The 23,623-nt window shown below is 33.2% G+C and overlaps 1 protein-coding gene across 2 annotated transcripts in view; it reads left to right on the top strand.

Moving 5' to 3' along the window:
* The first annotated feature begins 1,698 nt into the window (after nt 1–1,698).
* LOC142328849 (uncharacterized) overlaps nt 1,699–23,623 on the top strand; it is a 39,514-nt gene continuing 17,589 nt past the window's right edge. For both annotated transcript variants that reach the window (XM_075372949.1, XM_075372948.1), the window contains exon 1: nt 1,699–1,854. In XM_075372949.1, coding sequence (XP_075229064.1) covers nt 1,741–1,854 — 114 coding nt within the window. In that variant the 5' untranslated portion in view covers nt 1,699–1,740. The remainder of the gene's footprint in view (nt 1,855–23,623) is intronic.

The raw sequence follows: 23,623 nt of genomic DNA, 5'->3' as shown, positions 1-23,623 counted from the left end.
TTTTATACGGATTTGAATACTAGGTCGTGGATACCGTTTTTCTTTGGCGGTTGGGTTTCATTTGACCACGCATCTCAGGAACGGTCGATCTGAGACTGTACAAGACTACACTTCATTTTCATTCGTACATATTATCCTGTAAAGTAATACCTTACGCTGGTTCCGAAGGCTAAAGAGGAAAAGTCATATAGGAATCCCGGATTTGAATTCCGGTCAGGCATGGCGTTTTTCATATGCAGAAGAATTTCATTTCCAAAAACTTTTCAAAGCTTCTGGGATGAATTATTTTATCTAACAAAAAGAAAAGTTCTCTATTTACAAGTTTATTTTTACCTATAATTATTTCGATTTAATAGAAAGAAAAAACACTCTTGAACTTAACTTGTTCTTCAACCTAAATAACATAATTATTCTATAAATTAAATTTACTTTTTAAATGTCAGCTGTTGCTTTATAACAGTAATGTAAAATTTGTAATTTTGGAAAAAAGTAACTTTTGAATGAGGCGATACACAAAGAAGCTAAGTATAACGTTGATACAGTCGTAATTTGCTCTAATACAGCATGACGTGTGTCCTGAAAAATTAGATGCAAAAACAAGACTTAGCAATTGGAAATCACAATCGCACTGACACATCAAAAGCGGTCTTAGCCCAAATTTAATTAACGTAATCGGTACACAGCCGTCAACCTGTTAAGACTCCTTTTTTATGTTATTTGGGTCTACAAAAAAATACATCACTTTCCAGTGATGACTTTCCACAGAAAGAAAAGTAAGACTTTTTTCTTACACAGCTTACTTTCAACGATTAATAAATTAACAAACTAATTTAAAAAGGTGAGAAATAGGTATCTAGAAATTTTACTCGAAGAATCAGTTTAGTATATAACACGACTAACATATGTCGGCCTATTTTGTGAATGAAGAAACAGTCACGATCATAAAGATATAAGACTATAACCTGTAACTTGAAAATGTATCGACATAGTAAATTTTCAATATCTAGCTTCCAGACAAGTTACTTAAAAAAAAAAAAAATTCCTTGCTTTTAGTAAAACTATTTATAAACTTTATAATATAACGCATGCGGTACTGAACTTTGCGTGTATGAGATAAGATTAATAACAAACAAAATTAATAAATAATGGAAAAAATTGAGAAGTATTTGTTAGAAAAATATTCGTGCAATTTCAGTCGCACAAAAATAAAAAAAAAATTTTAAAAAGTCGTACATTTTTTTACCGTTGAGAATTTTAGTGGAGTTTTTTTCCCTCACGCGCGGAATACGTGCCCGATGAAGAGACTTACGGAAAATTCCCGAACAGGTTGAGCGGGAGTAATTGACGGACGAGAAAAAAAAAACTCCCATTTATTTTTAACATAATCGGCCGATGGTATTGGATTAATGGTTTATTTAAAAAAAAATAAAATCAGCGACGCAGAAACGTATATAATTATTTTAAATAAACGTCTTTAAAAATTAAAAGTATACAGATCAATGACCTTCTGTAACCGAGGTAAAATGCATCAGTTGGGAAAAAATTAAAAAGTTTTTTTTTAAACGTCTAACAATAGAAGGAAAACGTGTGGTACTAGTAAGGGACCACTTGCCAGGGTAGTGGCACGCTTCAATATGACGTCATCAAATCCACCCGTGAGATAGAGTAGCTATTTATAAAAAGGCGGCTGATGGGGATTACTGACGTTGAACTTACAAGACGGTAGCAGTTCCACCGTGGATGTTGTGTTCAACCCTAGGTTCTGTAATTAAACGATGCCACGCGCTTTCTTGTTTACTCACCGCCGTTATACGGAAATACCACCTCAAGCAGGATCGGAACAGCAAATTCGTGGTAAGATGTTTGTGTATGTTTATTATTTTTTCGTCGAATTATATTTCAAAGAAATAAAATTTTATTAAATTTACGTTTAAAAAATCCAATATTTACGTTTCGCTGTAGTCTGACTTGCTTCATTCGTTTGAAATTTTTAAAGCTCCTCATCTCTTAATAGCACATTAAAGTAGTAGGTGTGTAATATATTATTTGCGTGTCACAGAATATGTAGCTTTATAAAAATCAAGGATTCGGAACTATTTAAACGATTAAAATTCAATATAGTATATAAAATGTTATACGATCCAAAAAAATCCGTATTTTTCTTTAAGAAAAAAAAAATTATAAATTCAACTTTAAAAAATTAGAATTATATTTTGAGCAAGGACTATTTTTGACCGTAATGTAATTGACAGTTTGGTATATGACTAAATTATATATTAAGTAATTTTAATTCTATTAAGTATTTTTAATTCGTTCAATATCTCTCTTTAAAACACCAGCCTACTCCTAAGTCTGTGGTCTTATATTGTGAAATATCACTTCCAATTTTAATATGCTGTTATGAAAATTATTTAATAGTAGGAGTGGATTTAGAAACAGATTTTTAAGAGGTCACTTGAAAGCGATGTCTTTATTAAAATTATTTAAATAAATAAATAAAATTATTAGAGGTTTTACATTAATTATGAAAAACGGTAGAAATTAAAATTTTTTATCGTAAAAAAATTCTAAGATAAAAGATATATCCAAAGCGCCTCCTGTCGTTAAATGTAAAATAAAATTTCTTATAAGGAAACGTTTAAGTACCGATTAGAAATTATTTGGAAATAAAATTGAATCGATCGCCTTAGTGAAATAATTTATTCGGTATTACGTAAGAATGACGGAACTAACCTAATTTTTTATAAAAATTCTCATTTCATGTTACTGGAAATAAATTATCGTAAAAAATTACAAATAAAGCCCTAACAGATACAAATAGAAGTGTTACATAATCTACTAAAAGAAAATCATTAAAAAACCATACGCTCTCATTTTTTCTAAGATTAAACATAAAAATTATATAACTTCTAATTAGCGTTTTCTTATCTCGGACAAGGTTTTCCACGTACCTTTAAGTGCGGGTTGAATATATTAGGTATGCGCGTTCAAACACCGTAGTTTATTAGATTGATTTCCACGATTCTTCTTTTATTTTCTTAACGGTTTCGTAACTTTGAGCAATTTTTTAATGACAAGTTAAATCTGTATTTTACGATAATAATCTTTTTATTGTAGTCCTTGCATAATACCGGATGCTATAGCTTAACGATTGCGTACAGTATTATTGATGTTATTCTGATAAAGTATTTTTTAATGAAAAAATTAGCAAAAAAATTAAGTAAAATATAAATACTTTTTCCTGTATTCCAGAAAACTTTGAAGTTTGTTTTACGTGGTTTTTTTTTAATACTTTTTTTGTTTTTATCGAGATTCTGATTTTTTGCCTTTCGTTTCTCCAAACTTGTTTTCCTTCATTAGGACGCGATGTGTCTCTATATTTTAAATGAAAATCTAAACTAAAAAGATGTGAAATAAAATAAGATAATAGAATAAAAATTTACAAAATATCTCCGTAAAAGAATTTAATTCTATAAATTTCGACATTTTGAATTCGATGACAAACTTTAATAGATCTGTCGGTTGTTGTTTTTAATTTGTCCTGCTACTTCAAAGTACGGAAACTTAGAGTCGAAAAAAGAATGTATATATGTATATGATTTTATATAGAGTTGGTGTTACATTACTTTAAACTAGAGCGAAAAGAATAAATAACATGAATATTAATTTACAGAATTAATCGATACAAATATTAGTTTTTCTCATACTGTTTTTTTCGTGTTTGTCTTCAAATCTTGCATCCTTAATTTAACATAATCCTGAGGTTGTCGATTGATGAAATTTGTCGGGTAACAATACAATATTCCACCATTACTTTTGTAAACATTCCTGCGTACGAGGGTAAAGTAAGGGTGGAAATTAAGGGTGCGGATGTAAAAAATTGCAAATCGGCATAACGACTATGTGGGATTTTGGGGTTCGCAGATAACAAATCCGATAGCCGTTTGACATAAAAAAAAGGACAAAAACTTTGTACCGGAGTTTTTCTGGTTTCGAATTTGACATATCGTTATCACGCATATATATATATACTATAAATATTTTATAAAAACGTTTGATGAAAACTGTGATAGTAAATAAATAATTAAGTAAATAAAATCAAAACTTCATTATGCAAAAATTTCAGTATTTCGTTGTAGTAAAATGTTTCATTAAAAATTTGATATTTTTTGAATATATTAGACATTTCAATATATGATGTAATTATTTTAAATCCAAATTAACTGATTAAACTCATGCAATGTATGATACATTTCTATCTCATCTTTCCAAGCGCTGTTCAGTGGGATTCTTATACTGAAATTGCGAACTTACTTCAACCAGGTCCAAACCATTCACGACAAGCTTAACAACGACACGATGCGTGTCTGACTCCTTAATGACACGGACTGTCTCCTTATTTTCGGCAACAACTACCAGCTCTTTGCCGGTCTCCTTGATGTCCCTAATCTTCAGCTGATTCCGGTCGCTACGAAGGGCTGCCTGGAAGTCACGCTTCAGTTCTTGGCTCGAGGTCTTCGAGCCTTCTGCACGGTTTACAAATAGGACCTCCGGCTTTTTAGCCGCCTTGCTGGCCTCGCGCTTGGTCTTCAGCACGTCAGCGTAGCGCCTGCGCTGCGCTGGGGTCTGGACCACTTGAGTTGGACTTTGACCTCGTGGGGCTTGAGGACAAAGTCTCGAAGCCTTCTACCATCGCCGAAAACGCCTCCTTGAATTTGGCGAGACGGGGAAGAACCGTCTTTCTCATTCCCATGCTGACGCTGCCGGGAAGTGCCAAGAACTTAAACAAGTAGTGAACTACTTTAGCCAGCGGGACAGAACTGCCAGGCCTGCCCTTCGCTTTCTTGAATGTTTCTACCGCCGGGGTGGGTGCACCCTTGTCCATCTCGCTGACCTCGTCCTCAGAGGAGCTCGTCGATGGCACAGGCTCAGGATTCCTCTTCCGCCTCTAGCCTTTAGTATAACGGAGATCGTGGTTCTACCGAAGAAGCGTATAGACACCCTTCTCTCCCTGCGGGTCGGGGTGGAGGTTGTCGAGACCAAGCCGGCCGCAAAGTACCTCGGTATGATGATCGACCGGAAACTCAGATTTGCTGAGCAGCTTCGGAGAAACGCCGACAAAGCTGCGAGAGCCGTAACTGTTCTCAGCCGGCTCATGGTGAATGTCGGATATTATAATATTATAATGTCGGATATAATTAGAGGCAGATATCGGAGCACTGAGCAACCCACAACGTGGTTGCCATGATGCTTCGTAACCTGAGCAGCTGGAAGAGTGGGAGAGCCGCATGGTATATTTCCTATAGTGTCTGATATCGGTATATCACACAGTTTCTATCCGGACATCGTGCGTTTCGGGCGAGTTTGGCTAGGTTTCGTTTGGTGGATTCGAGTCAATGCCCGGATTGTGGGACTAATGATGCAATGGACCACGTCCTCTACGTCTGTCCCCGACATGAGGTTGAACGTTCACGAACTGTTAGGGAACTTAAGAGAATATTACTTTCTGGATCTCCATATTAACTGGATGATCAGCAAGGATGGGTCTATAGCGGCTGGTTTTCTCCGCGCCCTTGTTGTGTGTAGGTCTGTAGAAGGAGTTTGATCGAGGTACTCGATCGTGGTAGGATCCCGGGTGGCTAGGGTTCCGGCTTAGCAGGAATCATTCCGGCTTCCGGATGGTTGGAGGAATCATAAAACTCAAAAGTAGAACGTATGGATGCCTGTGTTTGTACGATGAAGATGTTTCAAGATGTTCTTGATGAAATAATCGTACAGCCTCAGGAGGGACAATAAATTCGGCCGGGTACGGTGGAAGAGGCCATTCAGACATATTTCATTGTCTTGGACATAGCTTCGCAGACTCCAGCCGCGGGTCAGACTGCGTGCTGGTCAGCTGCGTGCGGAACAACGACGAATAATTGACGATAGTGTTGCTGATAAAGACCCTGAGAGACTGGTTTTTCGGGGCTGACCTGAGGATTTTACGGCTCTTCAGTCCTACTGGAGGGCACCGATGGGGTAGAAGAAGGAACTGAATTTGAATGGATAATTGATCTGGCGGATAGGGTCAACCACCCGCACCGTACTCAAAGTAGTCAAAGTGTGGAGGGGAAAACTTACGCTGACCTCCTCCGCTCAGTGAAAGGAGCTGTGTCCCCAGGTGAAGCCGGGGTCCTTTCCGTGCGTAAGGGACAGGGTGAGGACCTCCACATCCGGGTGCGGGCCGATAGCGGTACTACTGAACGGATAAGCAAGGATATTTCTGCGAAGGTCAAGAGACCACAACGACTCTTGACAGGGTAGTAGGAGAGTCCACATCCTTATTAAGGATGCGGATGTTCCCATCACTCAGGACGAGTTCATTACGGAGTTTTCGAAAATCACGGGGGAATGAATGTCGATCGAAGTTACGTCCACCGACCTGCCTATAGTACGACGTAGGTGGTTACTGTGGCTGTGCCGCCTATCATTGCGGATAAACTATTGGCTGATGGACGTATCCCATCCTCGGATGGGTGGCTTAGGGTTATGACACGTTCATTTGACGACCTTTATTTTCGCTTCTGGAAGCCAGGCCGCAGAGCCAATTCGTGTACCGGGCCAGATCGTAGCGGCTGCAAGACCGTAGTCCCGGTGGGGGGATCCCCTTGGGGGTTCCCCGTTAGAGGCAGGTCATTAAGACCGGAGTCCCAGTGGGAGGACTCCTTTAGCGTCCTCTCATTAGAGGCGTGGAATGTACTACAAGACCGAGTTCCAGCTATCTGGGCGGGACCTTGTGTTCTGCCGAGGTAGTTTAAGGCGAAGGCACCCTCAGGAGCTGAGTTATGCTTAGATGCTGTTCCGGCATCGGGAGGCATAATAAATGAAGGTGAACAAAAAACGGTACAAAAAAACAACACGGCTTTCTGACATTGGGATTTCTTTTAATAAATTCAATACAAAGCTAGAATTAATATTTACGTCACGATTATTTTTCATCCATATTCACAACTGTAAACCGTATTCAGTAGAAAGTCACCAAATTTTAAAATCAAATAATACTGGTTTCACAGTCCAAAAATATTTTATCGGTATCTCATTAGTTCATTACGTAAAAAAAAAATATTTTCTAATTAAGAATTTACGAGTAGTTTGTTTTATACGCATAGATTTACGTACCAGTGATACATCTCTTTCTGCTTTATTACTTAGGATTTTTTTTGTGATAAAAATAGATAAAGAAGCGAACAGCATCCAGTATGTTGAAGAATTCGAGCAAAAAAAATTCTAAATTCTTTAAAATCTGTCCGAGAAGCGAATTATGACTTTATCTATTCTTAGTGTACGCAACAAAACTAATAATTCTGCTAAGAAACAAAAGTCAGCCAAAATTAACGAAACGTATTTAAAACTACATGACTCGTTCGTGTTTATTTTTAATTTCTTAGCCGATTTATATAAATTTTATCTCATATAGTAATATAAGCGATTATTTTTATTTTATGAATGTTGTTTTATACGTATATATATATTTATTTATATATCCGCACTATATGGTTCCTTGCGCTTCCATCGGCCAGGGCTCTGTACCCTAGGACCCCCTTTGTTTATGAAACTCGTGCTTGTATGAGAAATAATAAATAACAATTAAAGCCTGTTATTCAGCATATTATAATTTGTTGGTTAGTACAGGACGAAATTGATTTTTGGATTTCCCGTCGCAACTTTGCTTCGAAATACATAATCAGAATTACAAACGTAAATTACCATCACGATGTAACCAAATCTCATAAAGATCGATTCAATAGCAGTAGCGTAAAACGGCAATAATGTAAAATATTAAAATTCAAAAATCCGAAAACGGTTTTTAAATATTTACCTGCAAGCCCAAATCGAGTGAATATTTCGTTTTTTATAATCGGAAACGGGAACATTTTTCGAATTTTTTTATCTTTCTTCATATCTTTCAAGGTGGATTTTAAAAAATCTATAAAATGGTTTTTAGATAATGATATAAAGATTACACACACCAGAAATCTAGTCGATATCTTCATTTGTTACAGAAAAATTAAAAAAAAAGAATAATAAATTTCATTGTTACTCTATTTTAACCCTTTAAACTCGGAGTTTCCAAAAATCCGTTTTTAGTGTGCGCTTACACCAGGAGGAACCCGAATACAAATTTCTATAGATTTATCTTTTGTAGTTTTTGTTGGGCGTTAATGAATCAGTCAGCTATGTCGTACATTAAAATGGATATTATGACACCGAGTTATATTAAGAATAAAAAAATAATTTTATAAGAGCGGTGAATAAATCTATTCTTTAGCTTTGCTCGAGTTTAATTCTAACGATCGGGTTTCTCGTTTCACAAAATATTTGTATTTTTTATATAAAGTTTCAGATACAGAAATCTTATCGGCTGTAAGGTAAGAAGCCTTTATCCTTCATTCCTGAAGGAGATAAGTATTTACTTCCTAATTACATTTGTAAAAATTACTCTTAAAGATGTCTCTTAAAATACGATTTATTCATAGAATCCGATGAGTTCCAGAGAAATTTCTTTGGCTATTAAATAAAAAATCAACAGGAATGGGATTTTGTTTAATTAATTGAAGATAATTTCAAACTATTTGGCATCTTCATTACAGAGTATGTCTGGTGTATTTCCAAGTTGTATTAAATACGCCATTATTAAGCATTACTTACGAACGGATTGACAGATTTAAACAATTACAAATCAATATATTCATTTTTATAATTTTTCACAAGGATTTTAAAATACTCATATTTAAAAACCCTAAATTATCTTAGTGTTTAACACTAAAAAATAATTTTATGATTTTTTTTAAGTTTACAACTAAGACTTTGACTAGGTAAAAAAAATACTCGCTTCCATATTCTATTTATAAGGCGTTAATTAATATTACTCGTTTAAAAAAACGGAATATTAGAAATTGTTAGCGAATACTTAAATTCAAGTTATGAAATAGGAGAAAGAAATAGTTTGAATGCAAGTCGAGATTGGGGAATTATTAAAAAACAGATGTTCCACGCATATCGGTTTTGGGTCCGGTATTGTTTATAATTTTTATAAATAAATTTTCTTTCTACAGCCGACCTAGCGTAGAGACTGTGTCTTGTATACTAATTATGCTTTGGTCTTGTTCATTATTAAAACGTAATTCTTAAACATAAATACTATTACGACAGTTAAAAGCGTTTTATAACCGGTTTAATTTTGATAAAACGAATGTTATAAAATCGAGAGCCTCTTCAAAACATTCTAATTTAACTATTAATAGCCGTAATTTCGGCTACTGTATTATTTATTTATTTTTTATTCCTTCTTTGAGATTTATTGTCGATACTCTTTGTAGTTTATTTTAGTTTCGTCTATCCTAATCTAAAATACGGTGTATAATCTCTGCGAAAATTCTACAAATGATATCGAGATCGCTTTGTTAAAAAACAGAAATAGAATACTGTTTCCATCTGCGATACGACGCTTCATGTACATCCTTATATGAAATGGAGTCTATCATTTTTTTATAAAAGAAAATTATTAAAAAATCACAATATACGAGTGTATCGTACATAGGGAAACTTTTCTAATATCTGCTGCAAGGAAATACATTTTTATAGTGCTGTAATCGTATTTTTAGATTATTATATTAAACATCGAAAAATCTTCGGTTTCAAAATCTATGAAATATCAACGAGTTTCTATAAACTGCATTAAAACAAAAAAATAAAATTATTTTCCTTGTTAGTTTACTTAATTTTTCTTTGTTAATGTAAAAAATGATTCTTTCTTAACCGAAATAATTTTTAAAGGAATCTGTATTATTTTCACCACGGTGTAATATTACGCAACAGCTGGATAATTTAAAAAAAATAGTTTTTTTATTAGTATTATTTTAAATATAACGATAAAGTTTAAAAATATATTATGTCGTATTTGTCTACTAATTTTGCTTCAAATAATATAAACATTGAAAAAAAACTTAGTTTTTCTATTAGACGTACACGAAACAATTTTACCTATTTTTAAATTCTATAAATATGCAAAACTTGGAATAATTCCCACAAAATCTAGACGTCGAATAACAATTTTATATAAAGGTAGAATTATGTTTACTTTTATTATTTTTTGCTGCAAATTTAAAATTTTATAAAACTTTTAAGTTTATAAACAATTTTCCATTTGTAATGCAGAGAATTTTTTCCAGATAAAACCAAGTACCGTATGCAGACAGAATAAATAATACAGTTATTTATAAAAATGTATAACGGAAGTAGTAAATGTACAACTGTTAAAAATAATTAAAAGGCTTTATCGGCGTATTTTCAATAAGGTACAATTTAAAAGAAATTTAATTTAACGGTTATTTTTATCTTTTATTTATTTTCTTTTGCCGGACGCACAACGAAGTGTCGTTATCAGCATCCGTACACGATAATTACTGTCGTATGCTAAAAGAAAAACCGGATGAACGACATTATAATGAACGCATTTTTGAATCCAGATGCAGAACCTTAAGAAATAGAACTGGATAACATAGCCGTAACGTTTGCTAAAATATTTCTGATGTCGGCCCCAAATTTTAAATTTCTGACGCGATGCCGCATAACAAACACGTTTCAAAAGTACGAGTGTGTACCGTTAGTCGGCAGTACTCCAGGGAACTCAAACAGGCGCATCGGTCCGATTCATGAGATGTTACGATCGAGTCTAGTGTGCCCTATTCGCAAACGGCAAATAATAAACTCCTCCCATCGGTTACTCCTGGATGAAGAGCACCACGGTTACACTTAGTTCTTAACAGTTTATTATCGATGGTAGCGTGCCGTTCACTCTGCCATTAGTCACGAACCACCTTCTTCAGAAAACAGACAAGATGTTCAGAAACAACGCGATGAGTGAAAGGAGGCTGCAAACAACCCTCTTTTGCTGCACGATAAGCGCGCTCGTTGCCGGAAATTCCAGTGCGGCTGGGGATCCAAGGGAAACTCGCACTTGCGTTTTTTAAAACATTAGTATTGAAATTTTGAAAAACTATAAAAAAATTTTCAATTTTCTTCAACATTTTTGTTTAATTTAAAAGAACCGTATTTATAATCGTTTAATAATTTATCGGAAGAATTTATAAAAGATAAGACCTTATATTAACGCGAGTTAATTATAAATGAAAGAAAATAATTTTCAAAGTTCAAAAATATTACATATCAAAGAAAAGACGAAAAAAAATTTTTCATCCTTTTTTTTAACGTAAACATCGTGTTTTTTCTAAAATGATTTCTATTTAGTACATATTATGTTACATTATAACCAATAATTACCAAATTATTTGAACCGTTCAGAATCAGCGACTTTTCAATAAAATAAAACGGCCTAATAATTATTTATTTATAGATTTCATCGACGTAAGATATCGCTGCGCAAAAAGGTTTACCGTTAACTTACGATTACTGATCCACGTAAGTATAAGAGGCTTTCTATTATAATTTCATACCCTCCGATTTATATCATCGAAACGAGTGTTTGTTATTTTTATTTAAAAGGTTTTAACTAACGGTCGAGTCAGTAATTATAGCGATAATGAAGTAGAACTGAGAATAGATAATAAAGTACGTGAAACAAATCAGTTCAGTTAAGTTAAGCAGCAGTAGAACTAATTATTCTAACAAAGAAATTTAGCTAAGCTTTAACACCCCAGTATTTTAAACCACGTCTTGGAGCCAAAGCGGCAAGCTTTAATATTATTACTTTGGCGTGGATATGGAGGCCGGTGTCAAGATTCGTATAGCGTTGCTAAGATTTGTCTTACCGGTTCATAATGCAGTAGGAACAGTCGATGCGATAATCTTTCTAAAAATAATCAGTCGGCCTCAAAATACTGTGCTGATGGTTCAGAGGTTTCGTAGACAGGGGGTACGCCACAAGTTATCAATCGTAGGTGCCCCTTGTTAAAATGAGGACTAGAACGTACAAGATGATGGTAATCGTTCATTAAATTACGTCATTGTGTGCGGGTGAGATCCAACTGCCAAACGGTCGAGCAGTGATCAAGTTGTACTCGAACACTGTTGTGCAGAATATTTTTTGCGATATCAGATTTTTGCCTCTAGAGCCGACCGTACCATCTCGATCGGACTTAGATCGGGATGGTAAGATGGAAATAGCAGAACCTGATGCCGTGTTTTTTTTAATATTTCATCAAATTGAACTTTATTTTTGAATTTCTATGCGATTTAATTATGACATACGATTGTGGTTTTAACACTGCTCTAGTAAACGGAATATCGTTCTTTTCTAATCGTTTAATAGAGCCGCTTTTCCTATCATTTGAATTCGTAAGTTTCTCAAGAAGTGAATTACGGTGCGGTGTATTATCGATAACAACCGCTGACTATGGCGGAAGGGGAGCAAGACCGGGTATTAATTTTTCAGATGCCCGCTTCGTGAAATTGTTGTTGTTGACTGTCGTGATAGTCACCGCTTTTTGAATTCGTTTTCCAAGTTAACATCGCGTTCTGAATGAACTCCATTTCTCCTCCGGCGTTAATTACGATTAACCGATCACATTTATTAATCGGCATTTTTACTCCTGCACCGCTGTCATCCGACCACGATTTTGTCATCGAATGGGACATTAAGATATACGATTCTTCCAAATAATTTATAAACATCAGCGATCCTAATCTATTACAACAAGTACATATAAATATACTGGTAACTCAAATGAAATATTTTGATAACCTTTATTCGTAAGAAGCGGTTATTCATTTTATAACTCGCTTGATGTAGGAGGTGTAATAATAATATAATGTATTAATACAAGTATAAACTATTCTTTTTTTGTACTGCATGCAGTAAGAAATATTTATAAGTACGCTAAATATCTTTAACGAAATTAAACAAAGCGATAATAAATCTTAATCTTGCTATTTATGAAAATAGTTAAACACACTGTATTGCAGAATACTCGGTTTCTGAACGAGCCTAATGTTACGAGAAAGAGTAATATAATGTTCCGCAAAATGACAGTATTCCTGAATAAAAATCCTTCTACGAAACGCACATTTAAATGTAACTACAGATTCGCTAAATGCGAATCTATAATTACAGTTAAATGTGCGTTTCTTAGAAAGTTTAATCTTGACCCGCAAGTGACAATAAGAATCGTCGATGGCATAATAATCGGTTTGAAACGACCGGCGGCTACCTGTGTAAAGCAAAGTAAAGGACGAACGAGGTGTCTGAAGAAAATGTTGGCGTCTTTCCTGCGTAATCTTAAAAATCTACTATCAGTGCCCGTGATAACAGCGTGAAATGTTTTAAGGAAACACGTACATATGCGTCCATACCGTTTACAGATGTTTAGGTTTTGAAGCCTACCTACTACGTTGTGCGTGACGACTTCACGAACGAAATGTTGCAGCATAAAGGTGACGTCGACTTTTTTGATGGTATTGTGTTTAGCGATGAATTAATATTCCATCTTAGAGGAAAATTTAATACACTTAATGTCCGATCTGAGGGTCAGAAAAATTCCCACGAATTCTTACAGTGCGAAGAAATTCATCAAAATTAAATGTTGTGTGTGTGATTTCTCGACGGTAAGGTTTTTACGGTCCGTTGTTTTTCGCTAAAGTAGATGTAACAAGAGTCGCTTAACCGGATAAACTGAGTACCGCAAGATGGACCAGAGAACCTATTTGGGAACAGGATGGTGCGCCTCCTCACCGGCACAAATCTGTGCGGGATAGACTGAATTACTTTTTCCCCAAGCGCAAGATTTTTCATCACACCACACCAAACATTAACTTTAACCTTCAACTTTTACGACCGACTTCTCAAAACTTCTCTACTACCTTGATATTTCTTTTTCCTGTTTAGCTTCCTGTAATTACCGTTCAGATAATACTTCAGAGGATGATGTGTAAGAATGTAAATGAAGTGTAGTCTTGTACAGTTTCAGTTCGACCGTTCCTGAGATGTGGGTTAATTGAAACCCGACCGCCAAAGAACACCGGTATCCACGACCTAGTATTCAAATCCGTGTAAAAATAATTGACTTTACTAGTACTTGAACGCTGTAACTCTCGACTTCCAAATCGGCTGATTTGGGAAGACGCGTTCACCACTAGACCAACCCGGTGGGTTTAACCTTGATCTAAATTACAGAAACCCCACCGTTCTTTCATGAAGACTGTATTTTAGCAGGGTTTTTATCCTCATAATTTTAGCGGATTAAACATATTACCTGCGCCTAGATACTTATACAAAGTAATTCAAACTTTTTCATTTGTATAACAAAATTAAAGAAATTTAATCGTACTTATGAAAAGGTTTTTTCCATAGTTGTGTACGGAATACTATGCAATTTAATAAAGATCCGGTATAACCTTTTGAAGGGGAGAAAACCAGATTTGCCAGTCGTTTGGTTTACAACTCGCTTTTATTACATAACTTGTACGCGTAGAAACCTTCTTGAAATTAATTTTAAGTCTCTTGATTATTAAAATTATGATATACGTCATATCCTTCGTGATATCGTAATATTTCGTAGCATTCTGTAAGTTTATGAAAATAAATGTATATCGAAACGTAACTAAATTACTTTTAATATATTAACCGATATTGATCATTATACCTGCAGTCGGATCAGTTTTTATTTTTAAAATATGAATAAGTAGAAAAGAAGATTTAACATTGAATAATTAGTGCGGAACATCTTAACAATTTCAGTGCCACGTATGAGCTGTTCTAAATCAAATACATACTTGGGGAATGCATTCCCAACTACCTTGCCAAAATTTTATTCATTATATTTCTTTAACTCGACCGTACGGTCGAGTGAAAGAAATATAAAGAATTAAAATATAAATATAATATAAAGAAATATAAACTTACTACCGGTTCATATTATTTCTTTTTCCCTTATTAGCTCATTTCAAAGATTCAGTAAGTTTCGGCGACGAAAGTAGCATTTTTTAAACGATTCAATATCAAATTTATATTGACGTCTTCATTCACCAAATTAATAATAACATTTTGTATAAAAAGTTCCTTCGGTGATCCCGTTGTAAGTTTTCTCTACTTAATTTAAGTAGTAGATTGATTTTTTAACAAAAAATTTTAAAACTCAAGCGATTTAGATTATTTTTGGTATTGAAAGCCAACCTCCGTGGCGAAACGGATGTTTCTCAGTTTTTCATTCGAACCTGGCATTTTTTATCAGTACGCATAAGATTAAGAGGATGATTTAATTATAAAAAATTCGTGCAAAGATTAAAGAAAATTATTTGGAAAACTAAATAACATACATTCTTGCATTTCAGGTAGTCTTAACTAACGGTCGGTAGCAGTCTATTTAGGTTATTTCTTCCCGTTCCTTTGCTTACTTTTACCGCGATGCAAGTTTCTCAAATTTTTGTTTCTTTATAAGTTGAAATTTTGGCCATGTGGAAGCAGATCTTTTCGTTTTTTATGCGCTTTTGATGTCTGTTTTATATTAAAGTAAAAGTAAACAGAACGTTTATCGATACTACAATATCTCTTCCAAACGACAGTTTCACGGTTTTACAAAAATACCTATTTGACAAAAATCACGTATTTTAAGAGACGATTGTAATCTCTACTTCCAAAAATTAGATAGAATATTTCATCGCTTTGAACAGATGTATTTTATAAACCGTCGTTTCAAACAACGGTAGTTAGATTTTTGAAAAATATTGAAAATTATTTTTTCGACGGTTTTCATGAGCTAACAAGCAGGAAATATAACAAATGCTTTCGTGCGGAAAGATTCCATCAAAATTAATATAATATGTCAGAAAGAAATATTAAAAAATTTATGCGTACTCACTTTGTTACAGAAAACGTTTTTTTGAATATGTACTTAATCAATTTGTCATACAAAAAGTAATAGTACAAGATCCGGCAGCTGATTCTGTAGGTATCTTTTTTTTTAATGAAACTCCATTTAAATGAATGATTGCCGGGTTTCCTAGCAAAAATTAGCCGCAATTACCTTTAATTAAATATATCGTAATTAATTTATTTTAACGAATTGCAAGAAAATGATGTGAAGAATGTAAAAAAAACGGTTGCCAGCTCTCAGTCAGCCACAACCTCCAAGTTGCTAGGTGTAAACAGGTAGGTATGTTATTAAATATTTACGCTCATCGTTTCTTCAAAAAAATTTAAGTTTAGTTTTTTCTGTAAACGAAAACACACTGTTGCCTGTAAAAAAATGGCCGCAAGTAGTTTCAGATTGGATGAGTGTGAACGAGAGAGAAGAAATACGCGCGCTGCTTCATGTTCTAAACAAGAACGCTGCGCTATTATCGTGTACAGAAAAAAATTAAACTGCAATTTTTTTTAAAAAACACGATGAGCGTAAATATTTAATAACATACCTGTTTACACTTAGCAACTTGGAGGTTGCGGCTGACAGAGCTGGCAACCATTTTTTTTTACATCCTTCACATCATTTTTCTTGCAATTCGTTAAAATAAATTAATTACGATATATTTAATTAAAGGTTATTTTTGCTAATAACGGCAACGCTTTCGACGTTGTAGTAATTTGATTTCTAAATCCTTTTAAGCTTTATAATGGATAAAATAAGCAGGAAATATAGAAAACTACTGTTTAAAAAAAGAGGCGCCTTCCCATGATATATTTAAAATTCTAAGTTTTATTCAAATCGGATCAGCGGTTTTTAAATTATAGATTGAAAATTATATAAATGAAGGTGACCGTTTCTACGTAATAAGATTTTAAAATAAAATAAGAAAATCGTAAACTCAAAAATTTCATAACAGACTTAAGTTTTATTAACTAGATTATTAGAATTCACGAAGTATTTTCCTAATTAAAGCTTCTTGTAAGAGCTGCGTATTTGGCGAATCCTGCAGCAATAATCAAAGAATGTACTTGTAGTTCGACAAAAACTTTAAAGTATATGATTTCTTACGCTTAAATAGGAAAGTGTGAGGTTAGAAAAACTCGCTTATTTATTAAAAATTGAGTTAATAATAATGTTTGAGATTATTGTTTAAAATTTTAAGCGATTACGCTATTAAAAATTAACGAAGAATTGCATTCAAAATATATTTTTTTTTTAAAGTCGGTTAAATCGAGAATACATTTTTTATTTTTTTCAAAAATATTTCATGAAATTGAGAGATCCCTACTTTTATGGAAAAGTTAGGTTTCGATTGAAATTATTTAAAACAATGTATCGGCTATTAATTTGATTTTATAAAAGACTTGTAAAAATATTTGGGGTTGTTAATTTCATCGAAAGTGTATAGAGAGTAGGGGTTCATTGAAAACGTTGTTTCTGTGGAAATACAGGTTATTCAAAGGAACTAATTTATCGCATATTATTTTTTTATATTTACTAAAGGCGGATGTTTGGTGGATTGAACTGAAAGCCTGTTGTATATATTTTTTTTTGTTCAACTTCATTTACCCCGCCCCACGGAGCCGAAAAAGGCATCTCTAAGCATATTTCAGCTCCGCTTGGATGTTTATTTTTTGCTTGAAAATTGTTAGTTTTATCGCGATAGTGAATGTAAATCGTGTTGAAGGATTTAGATCGATTCCTACTCGTGTGATTTTAGAATAGATTTGCAAATTACAAATCGTTAAGTCGGTAGGAAACACCTCACTGGGATTTTTCTTCAGATTATTTTTGAGATGAAGTCGCAAATAACAGAAGCTGGAAGTTTGAACGACCTCTACCGGTAACAGTTGGAAATAATGTGCGTCATCAGACAAAAACATGCGGTAGAGTACGAATTTTATTTGTGGCTGAATATTTTTCCTCAGTATCCGCGTAAAAGAAATTCTTTACAAACTCAATCTCGTATAATTTGGGTGTGAGTTATGACAATTTTATATTTTTCTAATTATTCCTACGTAATAGATACCTGTAGTTATAAATACAATATCGGTCAACGGTCGCAATGTGGTGTGTAATTTAACCCCTAGTATTCTGGAAAAGGATAATAATTTTGTAAAATTATATACTTATTAGGTCACAAAGGAAACATTTTTATATAGAAAAAACCAGACATTATACAGTTAAGTGTAAAAATAATGACATTCGCAGCGTGAATGCCAGTCAACTGTATGATTACAACCGACCGTATTTACAATAGCAAATATCCAAACTAAATTATGATTTCTATTTTATACAGGTTGTATTAAAAATAACAAAGTTATACGTTTTTATTACATAGCTTCTTTCGAAAAAACTGCTCGTAAATTTTAAGAATAGGCTAATGATATTTGAAAAAAAATAAATGTATAAATAAAAACTGCTTTTAAATACATTATACTCGTACATAGTATGAATTCTAACGCGTAAACTTTCTACAGTTAAAACGTAATACTATACATCGATTTTGCATTACATACAATATTTTTAATAATTAACTTCAACAAGTTTCATTCGTCTTTACGACAGGGGTGAACTCGTAAATTTTCCAGAACCGGAAAGTTTCATTTTGTATTATAGCAGACCGTAAGAATTCAGTCTACGACCACAGGCGGCTGACTACACGACAATATTATCAAAAATGCCTGTATTACATATTTTTTACGTTTAACTTTTTTTTTGTGAATTCGGTCTTTATTTTAATTCGATTTTTATTTTGTCGCCGTTTTACCTATGGATATCCAAAAGCAAGACTTGCTTTTGGATATCGGTATTTTTGATAATGTCAGTGTTTTGGATAACTAAAGACTTGATTTTGGATAATGGTACTGAGTACCATTTCGTGCGAGCTGATTTTTATAATTTACGACAGTGTTCTTCGTCATAGAGATGGCGGCTAGTTTTATTTAAACTACTGTGAAAGTCTTTCAATTCTGTATCTTAGTTTGAAAATGTATCCCGTTTGATAAACGGTAGAACATTTTCTAGCGAGAATATTTAAGTTTTTTATTATAATTCAAGGGCGATGTGCTTGTTTGACGATCGCATAGAAATTAAAATCGCATTATGTATTTTATAACAGTGTTAACAGTGCTTTTTATATTAGTAAATTTGTTTTCGAGAAACTAAAGAAAAGTACCACAATATATTACTTTTTTATCTTGCCATATCAAAGGTGCAATTAAAAAAATGTACCTGATATTTATGTTACGAATGCCATTATTTTACACGTAAGTGAATAAGTCGACTTCTCTCATGCGGCTATGAGAATCGTATTTTATGACATTAATTAAATAGACTTTCTTTTTCGATCGTTTTCTTATATAACTTTGTTCAATTTTCTACAATAAAAATACTTTTTTCATCGTTTACGAATATTATCTGAGAAATAAATATTCAACGAAATCCTTTCAAGGAATTAATAGATTTTATAAAATTAATAAACTAGCAGAAAAATGCGTAATGACGATGTTGCCAAAATATCAGATAAATACTCGAATCTTCGTTTGGTCAATAAAAATATATTCTGATAAAAGTTTCGCTTAAAAAAAATACTATCCAGAAAACAACATTTATTGAATACTTTACGACTTACAGATTTTCAGAAGGCAAAGTACGTTTACATGAAATCCTTATAAATATTGATTTTTTTTTTACCGTTAAGAATTAATAGAATTCGTTTAATGGCACGACGACCGTGATAAAACTTTTATTAAAAGCTCTTAGTAACTCGCTAAAATTACAGTAAAACTGTTTTTCGAGAAGAAATTTCGTTGCTAATTCTACTGCTCTCTTTTTAGCAGAGTAGTATTTTGTTTTGGCAGAATAACAGATCCAAAAGAATAAAAATTAGCTCCACTCTTCTGGAAAAAACCTTTTCATATAATTTAAAAGAAGTCTGTTTTATTTATAAAATTAGCATCCTCGTCACAGCTTCGCCCGGTGGCGTTTCCCGTCGCGGTCAATTTTTTTTTTTAATTTGTGGTTTTATTCAATTAACCGGAAACAGGTGCACCAATCGCGTAGCGTGGCAATAGCTGTTTCGGTTGAATTAAAATTAAATTAAATTTTGATTTTTTAAGGTAGGCGACGGTGTACGGCACGACTCAACCAACATAGCCGCTGCCACTGTTACTGAATGTGCAGCGCAACTGGTTGCACTTGCATCCGGTTACTCGATTAATCTTTTACTTAACTAAGAAATTTGTTATTCGATTAAGAACCGCACAAAATTATTTTTACTGGTATGAAGGACGGGTAACCAGCTATAACTATAGTTTTTAAGAAGAAGGCCGACTATTTTGAAACCGCATTCTTCAGATCATTCAAATTACAAACAGGGTCTAAATTTTATTAATCATTATTATTGTTACACGCATAAGTTTCGTTGCCTCCTGGGGTTCCAGGGGGCAGAGCTCCCTTTGGCAAACGGGAGCCGTGACCGGGTAGTTTATTATATTATTATATAATCCGATCTGTAACTTTCCTTTAGAAAACGTAAGTATAACTAAATTCCTTGAAAGATATTTTAACAAAGAATTTATAAAACGACGACTTTCTGGGAAAATGTTGTCGAGGTCTGGGCAAATCTTCTTTCACATCTTCTACTTTAAAACTCGTATACAATACGATGCTCTTCATACATATCCACGATACGTACGACAATAGTACTCGCAGTACCAGAAGTTTTTAAATTTTCCAAAACTTTGGAACACCGAATTTAAAAATAAAAATGCCGAGTAGCAATCTACCTTCTTTCGGTTCGATAATATTATCGCGGTTTATTTCAATAAGCGGTTTTTAATGTAAAATACAAGTATATAATAAATAACTTTAAGAGTACGTATGTGTCTGCGCGTGTAAAATATACGTAAGCAAATATCGGCGACTAGTATAGTATTAATGATAACACTAAAAGTTTTAAAACGGTCCCGTTTAATCCATTTTACCTGAAGTTACTTTTGAAAACATCGACTTCTGAGTAACGCTGGCCTGTTTTAAGCGAGTCGGATATCACGTAAGAAATTCTTTACGTCAATTTGCAAGAGAAGCGAATAACAGTAAACGCAAACTAATGAACTGCGCTAAAGAGCAGTTCATACTAATTTTATAAAAATAACTACCGTGTGTTTAAAATCAAATATCGTAAAACGTTTTTATTTTTAAATCGGTGAACATCTTACGTGTAGTTAACGTAAACTTTGGTAACTCGGTAACCGGTAATTCTATTCGATTACGAACAAATGTAATATACGGGTCTTTTTTTTTACGTAAATAATAATAATTACTCAGTGCGCCTAAAATACGATCAACAAAATTTACGTGCAGGCTAAATTTATTTATTTTTTTATTATAAAATAAGATATACACTCTTTTATGTAACTTTAATTAATAATAAAGACTATATATACACGTTTAATGTTTTGTTGTTAAGGGCGTGTTAATGTTAGTGCGTCTGTCTATCCGGTGTTGTATTGCTGCAACGATTGATGCTCGAAAGGGTTACAGTCGCACTAAAAGAAGGTCTCTACAAATAGTCGTGTAACATGTAACAGAGAAAAAAGTTTTTAAAACCAGGAACGTTGCCAGAAACCACCGGCCTGACGACCGAGCACCACTTGTTTATTCATCCACCTGCTTCTAAATCTTTATTCGAATAGGCTATCTCATCGTTCCAAATATAATACGGCATTCTTAACCGAGAATATTTTGTACGTATTAGCGTTAATATTGATTTTTTTTTTGTTTTTAAAAAAAATTGTGTTATTTCAATAACTTTTATATTTAATTATTTTTAACTACGGGTACAATGTTAGTATTGAAAGAGTACTGCTAACTGCAAAAAATGACCCACCCGATAAATGATTTTTGTATTTTGGCGTATATTGAATAAAATTTTATATATATATATATATAACTATTAAACATGGAAACTAAAAAATAAATAGAAAAAACATTTTTCTCTTGTTTCAGTTTACAAAAAAAGTAATGTAATCATCGATCATTTTTTTTAGATTTGTAAATGCATCTCTTGTTCTAAAAACTAGAATTATAAAATTTGGGAGCAGATTTTATACTTACCAAAGGGTTGAAATGTGTCGTATCTAGCAGTTCATATTCTCACTGGATGACTCAATCCTGTTTGAGGGCACTATACCCGCTCCATTGGAATAGCACTACCAAACATTAGGTGAGAGAAATGGCTGTTGAAATTGAAAGTATAAGAATATTGGCGACCCTCTACAGCCGCTGGATAACCGACATTCAGGATTCAGGATTTCAAGATGATCAACTTTTAACCGTTTAACTAATCATTGTAGATCATCTTTTATATTATTCTTGTAATCCTGGGATGTAACAAGATAAAGGTAAACTTACCGCACAAAGGTACCCGGCCTGTGTCGCCCTGAATCGACAAAGTTACACAACATATTTAGAGATTTCTAAAATGTAAATGACAGGAAATTTTAGTTACATTATGCCGACAAACAACGAGCCAAAATCTCAGTCAAGTTCATTACAATTTTTGATACGACCGACCCTCACAGCAGGGATCACCAAAATGTTGCTGGAATTGTACGAAGATGGGGCTTGTCGTATTCTAAACATGCGAAACTTTTTTTTTCTTTAAAAGCGGGTACTAGGTCAACATTATATTTTATGTAGTAAAAATCCCTTTCAGAATTGATTAGTCTTCTTCAAAAAATAAAGCTAAGACTTGACCTCCCGTGACAGATTTTCTAGCACCTCAGGGCTAATGTGCAAGAATCCCTCTAAAGTTTCAACAAATTTACGTACGATTTCATATCTTTGCATTCCATAAAACAAAGCCACAATCCTTCTACTCTGTATATTTAACTGTTTACTTGATTTTCATGTATCGACCGTCAAACTGATTTTAAGGTTTTAAGGAAAACTTTTAAGGCGAATTACAAAGCCGAATAAGACACTTACGATGAAGATTAGAAATGAATCGAAAGAATGACCGAGTGAGCGTTCAAGGTCAAGGCCAGTAGCGAATAACAGAAAGTTTACAAAACAAATCTAATAAATGATTTTAAGATTTCAAATAATGAGTGTAGCCTGGCAAATATTTTTATGTTTATAATTTAGATAAGATTCTTTTTTTCATCAAAAAATATCGGCGGGTTTAAATAAATAAATTTTTACCTGTAATCTTCTCTCCTTCCCTAGAAGAATAAAAATGTAAATATTAATAAATTTTATGAATTACCATATTTTATAAAATCTTTAGAAAAGTGAATGTAAAAAATCAGTTACTAGTTTATTGTTTAAGCATTGTTAATATGTAAATATAGATGAATAAATTTATTACTGATTTTAACTGTGAAAAAAAATCACAGACCTTTAGTTTTGTAATAAATAAAGAAAGAAAGCCATTTCAGTTCACTGATGATCACTTTGGTGGACATGAAAAAATTACAAGCTACCGCTTTTAAAAAATTATTTTAATTTTAAAATGAATAAGAAAGAAAATACTGGCAACAAGCCATACGTTTTGCATTTTAAAAAATTCCTAAAAGTATACATTGAAACAAATTTTAATTACATTATGTCAACGCTTTTTAAAAATATTGAAAGTTATTGATGATAGTTTCAAAATTATATGAAAATTGTACTTCCAGAAAATCTTTCAGGAGATAATTACGTCGCTCCTTCAT

Source organism: Lycorma delicatula, chromosome 8, assembly GCF_047948215.1.
Source record: "Lycorma delicatula isolate Av1 chromosome 8, ASM4794821v1, whole genome shotgun sequence".
Classification (NCBI taxonomy): domain Eukaryota; kingdom Metazoa; phylum Arthropoda; class Insecta; order Hemiptera; family Fulgoridae; genus Lycorma; species Lycorma delicatula.
Note: the sequence above shows the minus strand (reverse complement) of the source record. Positions and strands in the feature narration are given on the sequence as shown.